The following is a 15,079-nucleotide window of genomic DNA, read 5'->3' on the forward strand; positions in this document are numbered from 1 at the left end:
CAAGCTTCTGATAATGAGGATATCTCTGCTTGGATGGAGTCAAGACTTCAGACAAATAATACACTGGGCGCTGAACTTTGAGAGCTTTTCCTTCTTCTTCCCGCTCGACCGTAAGCACAGTACTGACGACTTGTCCTGTGGCTGCGATATAGAGCAACAGAGGCTCTTTGCTGATTGGATCAGCAAGCACCGGCTGGGTGGAGAGCAGAGCTTTTAGCTCGGCAAACGCTGCATCAGCTTCTGGAGTCCACTCGAACTTGTCTGCCTTCTTCATCAGTCGGTAAAGAGGCAATGCCTTTTCACCGAGTCGTGAGATGAATCGACTTAATGCGGCCAAGCATCCAGTAAGCTTCTGGACATCGTGCACTCGCACAGGGCGTTTCATTCGGAGAATAGTGCCGATCTTCTCTGGATTAGTGTCGATTCCTCGTTCGGAAACGAGAAAACCGAGTAACTTGCCACCAGGAACTCCAAATGTGCACTTTGATGGATTGAGCTTGATATCATACCTTCTGAGGTTGGCAAATGTTTCGGCGAGATCAGCGAGCAGGTCGGAACCTTTTCGTGACTTGACAACGATATCATCCATATACGCTTCCACATTCCGACTGATTTGAGTGACTAGACACTTCTGAATCATTCGCATAAATGTGGCTCCGGCATTCTTGAGGCCGAATGGCATGGTGATATAGCAGAAGCACCCGAATGGAGTGATGAAAGCTGTTTTTATCTCGTCGGGTCCGTACAGACGGATCTGGTGGTACCCGGAGTAGGCGTCTAGAAAAGACAGTCTCTCGCATCCCGCGGTCGAGTCAACAATTTGATCTATGCGAGGGAGAGGAAAATGATCTTTCGGGCATGCCCGGTTGATGTGCTTGAAATCAATGCACATTCGGAGTGATTTGTCTTTCTTAGGAACCATGACGACATTAGCGAGCCACTCGGAGTGGTATATCTCTCGGATAAATCCTGCCGCCAACAGTCGAGCCACGTCCTCACCAATGGCTTTTCTCTTCTGGACGGCGGACCGCCGAAGATGCTCTTTAACTGGTTTTGCAGATGAGTCGACTCTTAGGCGATGCTCAGCCAGTCCCCTGGGAACACCTGGCATGTCAGCGGGCTTCCATGCAAAAATGTCCCAGTTCTCACGGAGGAACTAGATGAGCGCTTCTTCCTATTTTGGGTCGAGTGTTGTGGAGATGCGGGTCGGAGCTGCATCGGGGTCGGTCGGGTGAATGTGAACAGGCTTCGTCTCACCGGACGACTGAAATGCAGACTCTGTGGCGGGTTTCTTGGATCGCAGCAAGTCACTCGGATCTGCGTTTTGCTTGTATTCTTCGAACTCGACCGCTGTCACCTGGGAATCAGCAATCTTTGAGCCTTTCTGGAAGCACTCTTCTGCCTTTTTCCGATCACCGGTGACAGTGATCACTCCTTTGGGGCCGGGCATCTTCAATTTGAGGTACACGTAACATGGTCGAGCCATGAACCGTGCATAAGCTGGTCTCCCCAAAATGGCATGATATGCACTCTGAAAATCCACGACCTCGAACGTCAACTTCTCTTTGCGAAAATGTTTCGAATCGCCAAACACCACGTCCAGAGCTATTTGGCCGAGTGACTCGGCTTTCTTTCCTAGTATAACTCCATGAAAGCTCATGTTACTGGTGCTCAGTCGGGACATCGGAATGCCCATTCCTTTTAGTGTGTCTGCATACAGCAAATTCAACCCACTACCACCGTCCATAAGCACTTTTGTCAGTCGAGTGCCTTCAACAACTGGATCGACCACCAAAGCTTGCCTCCCAGGGGTGGCAATATGAGTCGGGTGATCAGATTGGTCGAAGGTGATGGGTGTTTGGGACCATTTCAGATAGTTTGCTTTTGCTGGGGCAACCATGTTCACCTCACGGTTAATAACTTTCAATCGACTCTTGCTCTCCACATCTGCAAAGATCATTAGAGTAGAGTTGATATGGGGATATCCTTCCTCACTGTCCTCCTTGTCTTCGACCTTGTCCGACTCCTTCTCCTTGTTATTAGACTGTTTTCCCTGAAACTGCTGGATCAGGAGTCGACATTGGCGAGTGGTGTGCTTCGGGTAGATGATATTCCCCTCTTCGTCTTTCTTCGTGTGGATGTGACACGGCATATCCATCACGTCGTTCCCTTCTTTATCCTTTACCTTCTTAGGGTTTCAGGATCCTTTTGGTTTCCCTTTAAACTTTCCCTGAGTCACGGCCAGAGCCTCTCCAGGAGCTGCCGATTCAGCCTTCCGCTTCTGTTTCCGACTGGTGTTTCCCTTTTCCGACTGACTCGGCTTGTGCTTGCCGCTTCGGAGTCGGTCTTCTTCTTCGCGGTTGGCGTACTTGGTAGCAATCTCCATCATCCGACTCAAGGTCATGTCACCGGTTCGACCAAACTTCAAGCTCAATTCTCTGTTCTTGACGCCATCTTTAAAGGCGCAGACTGCCTGATGATCAGACACATTCTCCACAGTATGGTGCAAAGTGATCCATCTCTGAATATACTCTCTGAGAGTCTCATTGGTCTTCTGCACGCAGACTTGCAACTCCGTCAGTCCAGCCGGTCGCTTGCAAGTTCCTTCAAACATTCTGATGAACACTCGGGACAGATCTTCCCAAGTGTAAATGCTGCTAGGAGGTAATTGAGTCAACCATGCCCTGGCAGAGCCTTCCAGCATGAGGGGCAAATGCTTCATGGCCACCTCGTCGTTCCCACCACCAATCTGAACCACCACTCGGTAGTCCTCAAGCCAAGTTTCAGGCTTAGACTCACCAGTGAACTTGCTGACTCCTGCTGCCAACCTGAAATTGGGAGGGATAACTGCGGCTCTGATAGCTCTGCTGAAACATTCAGGACCAGAAACATGCACTCGACTGCTTGTGGGCGCATCTCTGTCGAGTCCGTCTCAATGGGCTCTGTTCCGGTCGACCAAACCTTGCACGATAATGGATCGCGCGTCGAAGCCTGGTTCTCTGGGGTCGACTGGAACTCTTCGCCCCGTACTGAACTGACGCCTGTCATCTTGCTACCGAGGAGCGTAAGACCCACCCCTCGGAGGGGAATTGGGCACTCGACGCCTATCATCTCGGTCGAGTCGGTCACCATATTGGTCTCGCCGATTCTCGCGCCCTTCACGCCGCGGAGGCGATCTGGGGCTGTGAGCCGACTGAACCGTATTCGCGGCGACGGATCGACTGTGAATTCTGTTGCGCGACTGCGACACGGCCGAATTCTGATCTCCTGCTGCCCAAAGCAGATCCCTGATCTGCATCAAGCCTCTGCCAGCTTCCGACTGAGAGGGTTGGATGGACTCTGCTATACGGGTCACAGCTGCTAAATTCTGGATTGGGGTTCGATATACCTGAGTCGGCGGGAAGAGTTGACGTCGACTGGTGTCGGGAATTCGTTGCCGCGCGCGCTCGTCGAGTGCTCGCTGAAGATTCTCCAGTCGAGTGCGTTCGGCCAAATTGGCCAAACGTACCTCCTCCAAGGCGCGAGCCTCGGGGGTTTCTCCTGCGATGGGAGTACGCAGGACATCCACGTTCCTGCGGCGAAGTTCTTCTCTTTGCAGAGAGTCGAGTGGCTCGGGCTGGTACTCTTCGTGGTCTCGTGCGGGGTCGCCTCCGTCGCCTGCTCCACCATCACGGGCGAAGCCAGGGGGACTGCGGGGCCCGTCGACCATCAGAATTTCCGCCGCTGGATCGCTGCTATCGCACTTGGATGCGGTCTCTACGGAGCCAGTCGACAGATCGAACAGGCCGTAGAGAGATTCGTCGGGCTCGATTGCCGCAACTTGGGTGGTGGCCGTCTGGCGAGCCACCGCGTGCCTCACCCACCGCTGAATCCTCGACCGGCCCGAGCGCTTGCGCTGACGGGAGACCGGGAGGGTGATCGATGGGGATGTCGACCGATACGGGGTCGACGGTTGCCGCAGCAGAACGCCGCGGACACATGCGCGAAAATGTGTCGCACCGCGGACGGGAAGCGCATCAACGTCGAGTGGAGCCTCCTGGAGCCAGGTGGAGTCGTCGGCGATGAAGGTGAGAGCGCCGAGACGGATCTCTCGACCCTCGACCAAAACTCCAGCAGCCACCATGATGAAAGTACTCGGAAGAATCGCAACTTCTCCACAAAATTGCTAAAACACCTGCCCCACGGTGGGCGCCAACTGTCGTGGTTCTAAGCCTGACAGTAGAGTGGGCGGGTAGGTATGGAGAGGCAAGGTCCTAGCTATGGAGAGGTTGTAAACGCAAGAGATGTACGAGTTCAGGCCCTTCTCGGAGGAAGTAAAAGCCCTACGTCTCAGAGCCCGGAGGCGGTCGAGTGGATTATATGTATATGAGTTACAGGGTGCCGAACCCCTCTACCTGTGGAGGGGGGTGGCTTATATAGAGTGCGCCAGGACCCCAGCCAGCCCACGTAGGAGAGGGTTTAAGGTGAGTTAAGTCCGGGGCGTTACTGGTAACGCCCCACATAAAGTGTCTTTACTATCATAAAGTCTACTTAATTACAGGCCGTTGCAGTGCAGAGTGCCTCTTGACCTTCTGGTGGTCGAGTGAGTCTTCGTGGTCGAGTCCTTCAAGGCAGTCGAGTGTGTCTCTCGTTGGTCGACTGGAAGGTGACCTCTTCTAAGGGTGTCCTTTGGCAGGGTACTTAGATCAGGTCTGTGGCCCTACCCTAGGTACATGACCCCATCAAGGGATTTATGAGCCTATCCATTTGTAAGGAGGTAATAGCACCCCAGGTACCCTAACTTGCACAGAATGTGATGATTTAGTCCCAAACTTGCAAAACTTCACTCCACCATACCCCAACTTGCACCTCATGTGATGATTTAGTCCCAGGCCAATCACAGCTCGACAGTTGGCGGCCAGGTGGCTGGACCGGTCAGCGCGCGCACTTTTGCAGAAAACCCCCTATAGTTTTCTGTAATCAACCCGCACTCACCTCCCATTGACTGCAAAAGCATAAATAACCTAGTGTAAAGTGGAGTACATCCAAGATTCCAAGTTTGCTTGGAACTACGAATGTTCATGTATTTCAATTCAGAACGACATGTAGTTGCTACTGTTACAAAATAAAATGTGTAGTTTCTACTGAAAACCACATGATAAAACTGTTCAGACTGTAAAAGAACAGGTATCAGTGCACAGCATCATTTTCTTTCAGTCTTTCAGGAGAAGAGAGGTTGCACCTCGTGAACATCTTTACTGCAGCACAATTTCGCGGCAGAACATGATTTCAAGTTCTCAACGGAGAAAAGAATTAACATTGCTCGATCAAACCAACATACAAATTAATGGTGAGAAAAAAGAATCACGGAAGCAGCATGAATCCTTGGCCGCTACCTGCAAGAACTGCTCTCCTAATCAGCCAGTAGCCATTTTTTCTTGCATCGGCGGCGTCAGTTCCTCCAGAACGGAACAAGAACGGCACATTGACGTCGCACGGCCTGGACACCACCTTGGCGCTGGCGGCGAGCCTGTCCACCGTCATGGCGCACCGAACCGTCACCGGCACGGCCCACGTCCTCACGCCGCCGAGCTGCAGCCGCACGGGCACCGTGATGTCCACGTCGAACGGCACCGATCGGAGGTAGAGGCAGGCGCAGAGGCAGGAGCAGCCGGCGTGGCGGGTGTAGTGCTGGAAGAGGCGCGCGTTCTCTGGCGGCGGCACGCGGAAAACCTTGTCTTTGGGCACCTGCACCACGTACGTGCCGGGCTGCGGCGCCGGCGGGTTCTGCTGGTGTTGGGGCGGCGGCGGGACGGGCTTCTCAAAGTGGACTGCAGAGCGGGCTGGGGGAGGGGTCGGAGGAGGAGTAAGCGTAAGCGTACTCGCCGGAGAAGTCGGAGCTGGTGGACGCGGCCGTCGTTCATCATAGGCCGCTCCTGCTCCTCACGTCGCGCGTGCGTATCAATCTGCGATATCAAAACCGTCCGTGCCAGAATGTTTTGTGCGCATTGGTACTTCCCAACCGAATAGTACTTCTTTAGCACGGCGTTGATTGCTGATTTGCTTGCTTGCAGTGCTAGTATGCTTATCGTGGACGTCCTATAGCTTTGCAGTCAATAGATGATCTCTTGTTTTTGTACCATGGGACAGCACGCACTACGGGTCCTGTTCACCAGTGCACGTACCCAAACTTGAAGAGAGACCAGCAGCCTCCACACTGGCTGGTTCCAACTCATGACATGGTCCTTCTCGTTGAAGCATCGAACGGCGCCTTCCATGCACATGAAGCTGAAGTCAACCGTGCACTCGAACCAAACTCTAAACCGGTGCCCTGTCACCTCCACGAGGAAAGGAATGGTGTGGCGGAACCATTGTCTGAAACAGTCAACAGCAAAGCAAGCAAATCAGCAATCATTAAGCAAAGTAAACGAATGTACAAATGTACTAAAACGGAGCACGTCACTCAGCACGTACCCGCCGAGTTCCTTCTTGTCTCCGCACTGCTGCACAGCTTCATAGAAGACTAATGACAACTCGTCGTCGCTCTCCTCATGTCCCATGCCAACATCGAACGGTGAAGATCCAAACTCAACGACCATCAGCATCTGGTGCAGTTGGTTGGCCGAAATTTTGTTCATTTAAATTGTCGTTAGTTTCCGAACCAAATTACTATTCAAGGATCTGCACATCCCAGTTACAATTTTTTTTCTCATAGCCTGATAGGCACGCACCTGTGGAGCGCAGGCATTCAGACAAACATTCTAGACCTTGACAGCCGGTGTCATGCCGAAAGCCACAGGGTTACACCTCCTCATCTTGTTCTGTGTGAACAAACCACCCGGGCCGCTACTATAACGGTCGAACATGGGACCGGTTGAGTTGTTTGCTGAGCTCAGATCATGATAGGGAACACCTGGGAACAAAATCATGGGAGGTGAGTGCGGGTTGATTACAGAAAACGGCAGGGGGGTTTCTGCAAAAGTGTGTGCGCTGACCGGTCCAGCCACCTGGCCGCCAATTGTCGAGCTGTGATTGGCCTGGGACTAAATCATCACATGAGGTGCAAGTTGAGGTATGATGGAGTGAAGTTTTACAAATTTGGGACTAAATCATCACATTCTGTGCAAGTTAGGGTACCTGGGGTGCTATTACCTCATTTGTAAGCGGACGGGGCCTACGAGCCGCCCCAGCATCCCCCCGTTCAGTGCCAGTGCCCGTGCAATCAATGCAGCCTTCCACTCCACGCGATGCGGACATGCCAGCCACGCCACTGGGCACGGCCGGCCGGCCGACGCCGTGCACACGGACCAACGCAATCATGCAACACGCCACTCCTCTTCTCCCCTCCCTCCCTCCGTGACTGACTGACTGAGACTGACATGGCCTCTGCGATATGCCTCGTTTTGGTGGCGCTTCAAACGGAGGACCCGCGCTCGTGAATGTCGTGTCGCGGCGGGTAGCGGGTAATCAACCAGCTCGCACGTACTCCACGGTGGTTGTTGTGCGGCCGTGCCGTACGAGTGCGTCGATCCGCCTTTTGACTTCCTGTCTCGCGGCCGAGATCTGATCGGTCCCGGAACGCGGCTGCGGCATGCGCCGTACTCGTAGTATCGATCGTCATGGCGCCCCTGGCTGTTCACGAGCACGCCGACAAGCGCGGCCGGCCTCCCCATGAACTCCTGTCTGCCCATCGTTAGCGTCTCCCAGCCCTATCCACGGGTGGTGCTCCGGGAGACTATTCCACTCTGGAATGCAATATTTGTCGTGTAGACTCATGTTGCGACAAGTGTTGTCGATGCAATATTTGTGCAATGTGCAGAGACCCTGAACGACACAATATTTGTCAAAAACTATGGTCCGGGAGAAGTTCGGTTTTCGCCCGATTTCCTGTCGATTAATCAGACTACTCTTTTCTGCTTAATTAATCGGTGAGGCAAATCCTTTAGCTCCTCTTTTTTTTTTAAAAAAAAAGCCCCCGGACACATGGTTGATCATTCGCAACATTGGTCTAATTGCAGCGCTTTGTTGAATGACTGAAACCAGGTCTAGAAACACTGCAAATGGTCTTTTGGTTTATTAGGCGTTTCCCCCCTTTTTACCTGGTACCTTTCAGCTGCAAACCACCCGGGGTGCACACGGTTTTCAGTGACCCATGGTACCTACGATTACGCGCATAGGCATATGGTCACTTGTTTTTTTTTTCAAGAAAACTTCTCATCTATTCATATTCAAGCATTGCGGTACAACGAACACCAGATATAATAAAAACTACATCCAGATCCGTAGACCACCTAGCGACGACTACAAGCACTGAAGCGAGCTGAAGGTGGGTCGCCGTTATCGCCCCTCCTTCGCCGGAGTCTGACACAATTTATTGTAGTAGACAGTCAGGAAGGCATCATACTAAGGCCCCATAGGACCAGCGCATCAGAACAGTAACCGCCACCGATGAAGAATAACACAGATCAGAAAGATCCAAGCCGAAGACACACGAATATAGACGAACAACGACGAGATCCGAGCAAATCCACCAAAGACACACCTCGACACGCCCACAAACGATACTAGACGCGCCGCCGGAACAGGGGCTAGGCGGGGAGACCTTTATTCCATCTTCAGGGAGCTGCCACCGTCTCGCCTTCCTGAGCAGGACACAAAGCCTAACAAAACTGAAAGAAACGATTAAAAACGGAGCCCTCCCGCTGGCCCTTGCCAGGATCCATCGTGCCGCCATGGCCCTAAGGCCAACGGAGACGAGGCGGACCTGCGGCGGCGCAGGCGAGAGGCAGAAACCCTAGCTTTTGTTTTGGAGGAGGAGGCGGCGGCGACTATGGACAGATATGGTCACATGTTCTCGCTTGTATTATTGTCCATCCCTCATGTTTTTCACTCTTCATTTTCCATGTCTTTGTTATGGAGTCAAGTCTAAATTGCAAGAGAATTTTTAGAGAATGGTATATATGATCCGTTTTTCTAAGCTTAAAGTAACGATAACGTAACAAACGTCAGCTGGGAGGAGGATGACAAGCGAACACTTTTTCCTAACAGGTTTAATTATTTTGTGAGATCAAACGGTGACAATTTTACACGAAAAATGCCTTGTCTTTCTGAAGAAGTTGACATCACCTCACAACTAAAATAATCATCGAAATCATTTGAAATGCCACCCCTCCCAGCGAACGTTCGCCAGCTAAGAGGGTTCTAAAGTAAAGATGACATCCTTCAAGTTCTGAAATACATGGAATGCATCACACTATTGGTAGAAACTTATCCTATCAATTTTCGTGAAAACTAATTTTCGAGCGGCAAAAAAAGGAAAAAACAACTTACGGCGAAAAAGGCTATAATACAAGGTCAGTTGTTTAAACCACAAATAAATTACACTTCTAAATTTTGCACGGATTGCAAATTTTACATGGACATGTTTCCATGTTTGAATTTTCTGTAATTGTTTGAAGCTTAAAATGCATTTTCTTTATCAATATCACGAAATGGTTCATATGTTAGGACTTTCAGCTCGAATCCGCCTGATGATGTTCATGCTTTTGTGAGGCACAATGGCCATGAGGCAAAACCTTACTACTATCATCATTGTTATTTTATTGTTGCTATGATCGCTCGACACTCTACATTATGCCGATGCCAGTATCACAACAAGAGTTTTGCCGTGTTGCCGTGTTGTTCTTTTCCTTTCCTTGGGTTGAGCACCCCGTGTCCCTCTGCTCCGGGCACCATATTGTTTGTGCATGTGTTGTTCCATACCTTGTAGTCACTCTTCTTCTATCAATGAATGATAGCAAGCTTTGCATATTTGTGAAAAAAAAGTATCACGGCAAGAGTCCTCTCAAAAAAGAAGTATCACAGCAAGAGAAGACACATACACTGTCCAATAGTTGACTTTCACTAGATACTACGTCCAGGTCTGTATCTCTCTTCCAGATCGGCAACAGTCATGCAAGGCAGCGTAGCACCCTTGCACACGGCAGGAAGAACTATATTTATATGTCCATTATAATTACCGTGCTTTAGTATACATAATATTGGAGATTTGCAGATTTATCTGCAAGAGCAGTGCTCCGCAATCGATGATTTTTTGGCCGATGCATGCATGACACTAGCTAATCACCGTTAGATTAAATCCCTTCATACATAAGGAACGTGAGATGCTAACATCGCCCACATGCCGTACATAAAACATCGTGCGAAGCTTTTCCGTATCTGCAAATAATGAAATAAGACGACTACAAACTAATGATTCCAGATTAAATGACGTGCTATGCAGTTTGTCTACTTTGAAAGTACTCGTCCTAGACCACAAACTAATGATTCTGGAACATGGAAGAAGAAACGACATCTTTCATCTCCCACCTCAGAAGCTCCAGGTCTCGCAAGAGTTTATTACGCCAAGGTGAGTGATGTCATGTTTCCAAGAAGTCTACTCCGTTGCTTGCAAGAATCCTTCTCCCCATGGAACAGACAAAGAACAATTTACTGATGACATAGACTAATTGTCTACTCTGAAAGTGCTTGTCCTAGACTTTGGTTTGTCAACATCAAATTGCTCCAAGAACCAATAATGTGAATGTGCTATAGGCCAATAAGTGATAACACTCCTTATTCGAGTTCAAGAATGATGCGATCAACCGTGTGATGTCTAGGCATCACATGCAGCAGCTCAACATGAAGTGAATTTTGTCTCCATGTTCAGTGAGCATGCCCAAATCAAGAAAATAAACCTTTTGTTACGAATTGAGCTGGGAGTGAAGAAGCAAATGGCCACATGCTTACTTGGCTTGGTTCAGTTCTATCCAATTGCAGCAGATGGTACCACACTTTGGTGCTCCAAACAAAGAAATAAAAAAGAATGAGTCTTTATAGAGGGACATGAGCCCATGATGCACCACAGAAGAACAGATTTTGTACCAGGCACATGACTCTGGACTAGTTTATTTGTAGACAGGCCATGGAACCCTTTTTGACATGGGCTGTCAAACGAATACGATTTACATTTCTTTCCACTCCGTTTGCACGTACAATGGTCTCGAAATTGAGATAGCCTTTTTATCCACAATATGAATGAACAAATAACTAAGTTCAGTTACTAAAAGAAAAAACACAAATAACTAAGTTCAACAAATCGTCAAAGAAGCTGCAACATGAATGTATGATTTACATGATTTCGTATACAACCTTATCACAGTAAGTAAATATATATTATAGTCTTTAAGCAGAGTTAACTCATTCCTACAAAACAAGGGTAAAAAGGAGTTTCCACATTTGCTCTAATAAGGAACAAACATGCATGATCTTTTTTTCCGAAAAGGAGGATTACCCCCGGCCTCTTCATCAAGCGATGCACACAGACATAAACATGCATGATCTGCTTAATTACTTTCTAGATGGGAAGAGGAGTTTATATGCAGCTTGGTAGGGGCACACGCGAAGAAAAAAACTGCCTCAAAACAAAATACAGGTTTCAATTATTTTTCTCATTGTATCCAACACCCACTATTTTCAAAAAGGAGTATACGCAAAACGTTACAAACCTTACAGGGGCTGGAACTGCTGTAGTATCTTTGCTCTTGTATTTACCACTTGTCAGTTTTGAAAATTTAAATGGATAGAGATAAGATTTAGTTACTATCTGCTCCATATTTGGCCCATTCCCACCCTTAGGTCCAACATCATTGAAGAGGACAAGGACCAAAAAAAGGAATTTGCTTTCACCATTTTCATAAAAATGTAACTGATTAAGCAAAAGGATACAAGAAATTTACCGAAAGGTTGATGGTTAATTTACGGATCTTACCATATTACTTCTGCACTCCATTCAATCGATCATATAAAACATCATCACATGCCCACTGGACAATTTATATTTTTCCAGAATATGAATAGATTAAAGTGGAGCCCAGATCATGTCCTGTCAGAGTCTCAGTCAATGTCTAAAACTGCACAAACCCGACTGTGTCAGTGGAGAAGAGAGGTGATTTCCGCTCGCTGTTCAATAAGCGTCTTGCAGCTTCTGTTGCTGAGGATAATGTCCGCAAATTCCGTCCTGAGGACCTCAGCCTCAGAATCATCTGTTTCCCCCAGTTCTGGAGAAGAAAGGCACGTATTACATAAATCATCTACAGAGTTAGTCCGATGACATCCTTTTGGGCCATTCAAGCCAGTTCTTTCAGTGGCGTTTGCAAAAATTTCCTTGATAGCATTGCACCAAATTGGTTGAGCTGCCTCAAGAAATCTAAAAAATGCCAAGACCGGAAGATCAACACTTCCTATATCAGGTTCTTCCTTGTCATCTCGTCCATGGTAATCTGATCCACCGAGCTTCAGAAGCTCATAAGTATCAGCCAGATCACTCAATCCTGTTTTAGACAAATTCAGCAGTTAATTGCATTGAAGTTCAGATACATTTTCTTTTCAAGAAAGGGATAAAATAGACATACATAAGATGCACCTTAATATCTGAATAATTTGGTAACATAACGTATCACTTGTTATGACTGAAAAATGATCATGCTGTTCATACCAGATAGTTTCCCATTGCTTCGATAGACCTCAATAGCATGCAGACCAGCAGCCTTCAAATCCTTTATCACAGGAACAGGATTTTTCAATGCCCACGGATGAGCCAAAACAGCTATGCCCCCAGTTCTACATATTAGCTGCACAACAGATTCCCCAGCTGGCTCACTACCACTACAAATGAACAGCAGAAATCCACATCAGTACATAGTAACTACTCTGCATCTGGTGCAAAATGAAGCAAAAAACATGCATGACCATGATCCAAAATGTATACTTACGTAGCATAAGCAGGCCCTCCATCGTACAAGTACCTGCTGAAAGCTTGCCTAAGATTATCAACATATCCAGCTTCAACCATGGCACGCGCAACGTGCACCCGCCCTGGAGCCACCCCACTCCCTGCTATATTAGATACATCTTCGAAGTTCAATGGCATGCCGAGGTTCCTAAGTTTCGATAGCATCTCCTTGGCACGTGTATAGCGGCCCTCCCTGATGCTAGATAGAACCTTCTCCAGTTCCTGAGATTTAGCAGGGCCCCAACTACCGTAGTATGCAAGAACATGAACAGGTTCATTGGCTCCTGATCCATTACTTTCAGAACAATTAACAACTTTGAGAATTAACAACATCTGTCCGGTTAAAGCATGTTACAAAATTTAGGGTGGAGAAGAGAGTTACCTAGGCGAATAAACTGCACTTATCTCAACAGCAGGGATGATCCTGATGGAAAATTCCTTTGCAGTCTCCATCGCCTCCGCGACACCCGCCATGGTGTCATGATCAGTTAGCGCGAACACTTTCACCTGTGCTGGTCACCAGGTAACAGAGTTAGCTTAGGAATGCGCTAGTCCTTTGCATTCAGAAATAGCGAATAAACAGACGATTGGTCATGCAGAAAGTCACTCCCTGATCAATTTCTGGCAGGCGGTTATCCGAATGCGGTTCATTATATATGGCACTGAAATAGTTATGGGGCTCTTTTACAGAAGTAACACAAAAGAAAATACTACTCCGCCTGTCACTTTTTACTCCGCGCATAAGATTTGTTTGAAGTCAAACTATGCAAAGTTTGACCAAATTTATATGTTAAGAATATCAACATCTACCATATAAAAGTTTTGTAGTACTCCCTCCGACTTTAGTGATCTAAACGCTTATATATTTCTTTACCAAGTACTCACTAAGGTATAATAAAGCAGCGACAATTAATATAAATGCGGAGGAAGTATGATTTTAGTGGTGCATCTAATAATATATTGATTAAACGTTGTGAATGTTGATATTTTTTCATATAAAAGTTGGTCAAACTTACAAAGTTTGACTTCCATAAATTTTATATGCAGGCTTAAAAAACGGAGAGAGTACCACATCAAAGCGCAGCAAGACTAACACAAGTAGTAGCGGAGGTGTTTAGCAGCGCACGAGGATGAGATCGAACATGTCATCGGCTATTGCGGAACTGAAGAACTTTGCATTTACGCTTGTAACAAGATGGAGGAACGTCGTAGTTGTTTCGTCGAGCACGTCCCGAACGTCTCTGCAGTTGGTGACAGGCGGGAAAGAAGGCTTACCCCGTTGCGGTGCGCGCGCTCCACGAGCGCCGCGGGCGAGAGCGAGCCGTCGCTGCGCGTCGAGTGCGCATGCAGCTCCACCGCCACGCGCGGCCGCCGCCTCCCCGCCGGCAACAGGTGCCCACCACAGTCCGCCGCATCGTCGTCGCCCGCCTCGCCGCGGCGGGCCCAGCGGAGCACGGACCTCAGCGCGGCCAGCTCCTCCTCGCTCGGCGCCCTCCGACGCTTCTTCTTCTTCCTCGCCCGAACCTTCTTCTGCTGCTCCCGATCGTCTGCGTCCGGTGGCGCGGCATTGGCCGCTGCAGAGGCGGCCACCACCGCCTCCTCCTCTTCCTCTTCCTCGGTCGTAGCGGCGGGGCGCGTCGTCGTCATGTGTCCCGTCGCAAGCTAGCTGCAGGCTGTGGGCGTGCGCAGCGCAGTAAAAAGGGGTAGGGCGTGGGAAAGGCGTCGCCAGGGGCTTTTAAGACGAGCGGTCGCCCATCAGCGACAGGACAGGGAAGAAGTGTCTGCTGAGGCGCGCTCTCGGGAGGAGGGGCCGCCGCGCGCTCGTGTCGTGTGCCGGTCGTCTCGGCCCCTGCGGCGCCCATCACCATGCTCTGTGGATCATCGATGCTGCGCCTGCGCAATCCTGTTTTTTTTTAAAAAATCTAATTTAGCACCCTGGTTTTTTAGACTAAGGCCAACTCCACCGCGCGACTCTATCCTGTCCGTCCCCGTCCATTTGAGATAAAAGGGACAAACGAGACGGCCCAGTGCGCGGGCGTAAACGGACTTTTATCCGCTTTGTGTCCGCTTTCGACCCATCTCCGTCCAAGTTTGCATCGGTTTTGGGGTGAAACGGACAACGCGCGGACGGGCGGGACGCGCGCGCTTGTCCTCCCCTGGCCCGCGTGTCGGTGGGAGAAACCAAAACCCCCCACGCCCATTTGGCGCCATTTCCCCCAAACCCTCCCATGTCCCTCCCGCCGCCCCCTCTCTCCCCCGTCCATGGCC

The 15,079-nt window shown here is 49.3% G+C and overlaps 1 protein-coding gene and 1 pseudogene across 1 annotated transcript; both read right to left on the reverse strand.

Moving 5' to 3' along the window:
• Positions 1–5,208: 5,208 nt before the first annotated feature.
• On the reverse strand, positions 5,209–6,075 carry LOC119319652 (annotated as a pseudogene).
• Positions 6,076–11,799: 5,724 nt separating this feature from the next.
• LOC119317818 (5'-3' exoribonuclease-like) lies at positions 11,800–14,602 on the reverse strand. Its single transcript, XM_037592313.1, has 5 exons — positions 14,087–14,602; positions 13,194–13,318; positions 12,792–13,106; positions 12,515–12,684; positions 11,800–12,350 (listed from the first exon to the last, which is right to left on the reverse strand). Exons 1-5 carry the CDS (start codon positions 14,456–14,458, stop codon positions 11,950–11,952), a joined length of 1,383 nt encoding a protein of 460 aa, XP_037448210.1. The 5' UTR covers positions 14,459–14,602; the 3' UTR covers positions 11,800–11,949.
• Between the last annotated feature and the right edge of the window lie 477 nt (positions 14,603–15,079).

This window comes from Triticum dicoccoides, chromosome 6A (assembly GCF_002162155.2).
Source record: "Triticum dicoccoides isolate Atlit2015 ecotype Zavitan chromosome 6A, WEW_v2.0, whole genome shotgun sequence".
Lineage (NCBI taxonomy): Eukaryota > Viridiplantae > Streptophyta > Magnoliopsida > Poales > Poaceae > Triticum > Triticum dicoccoides.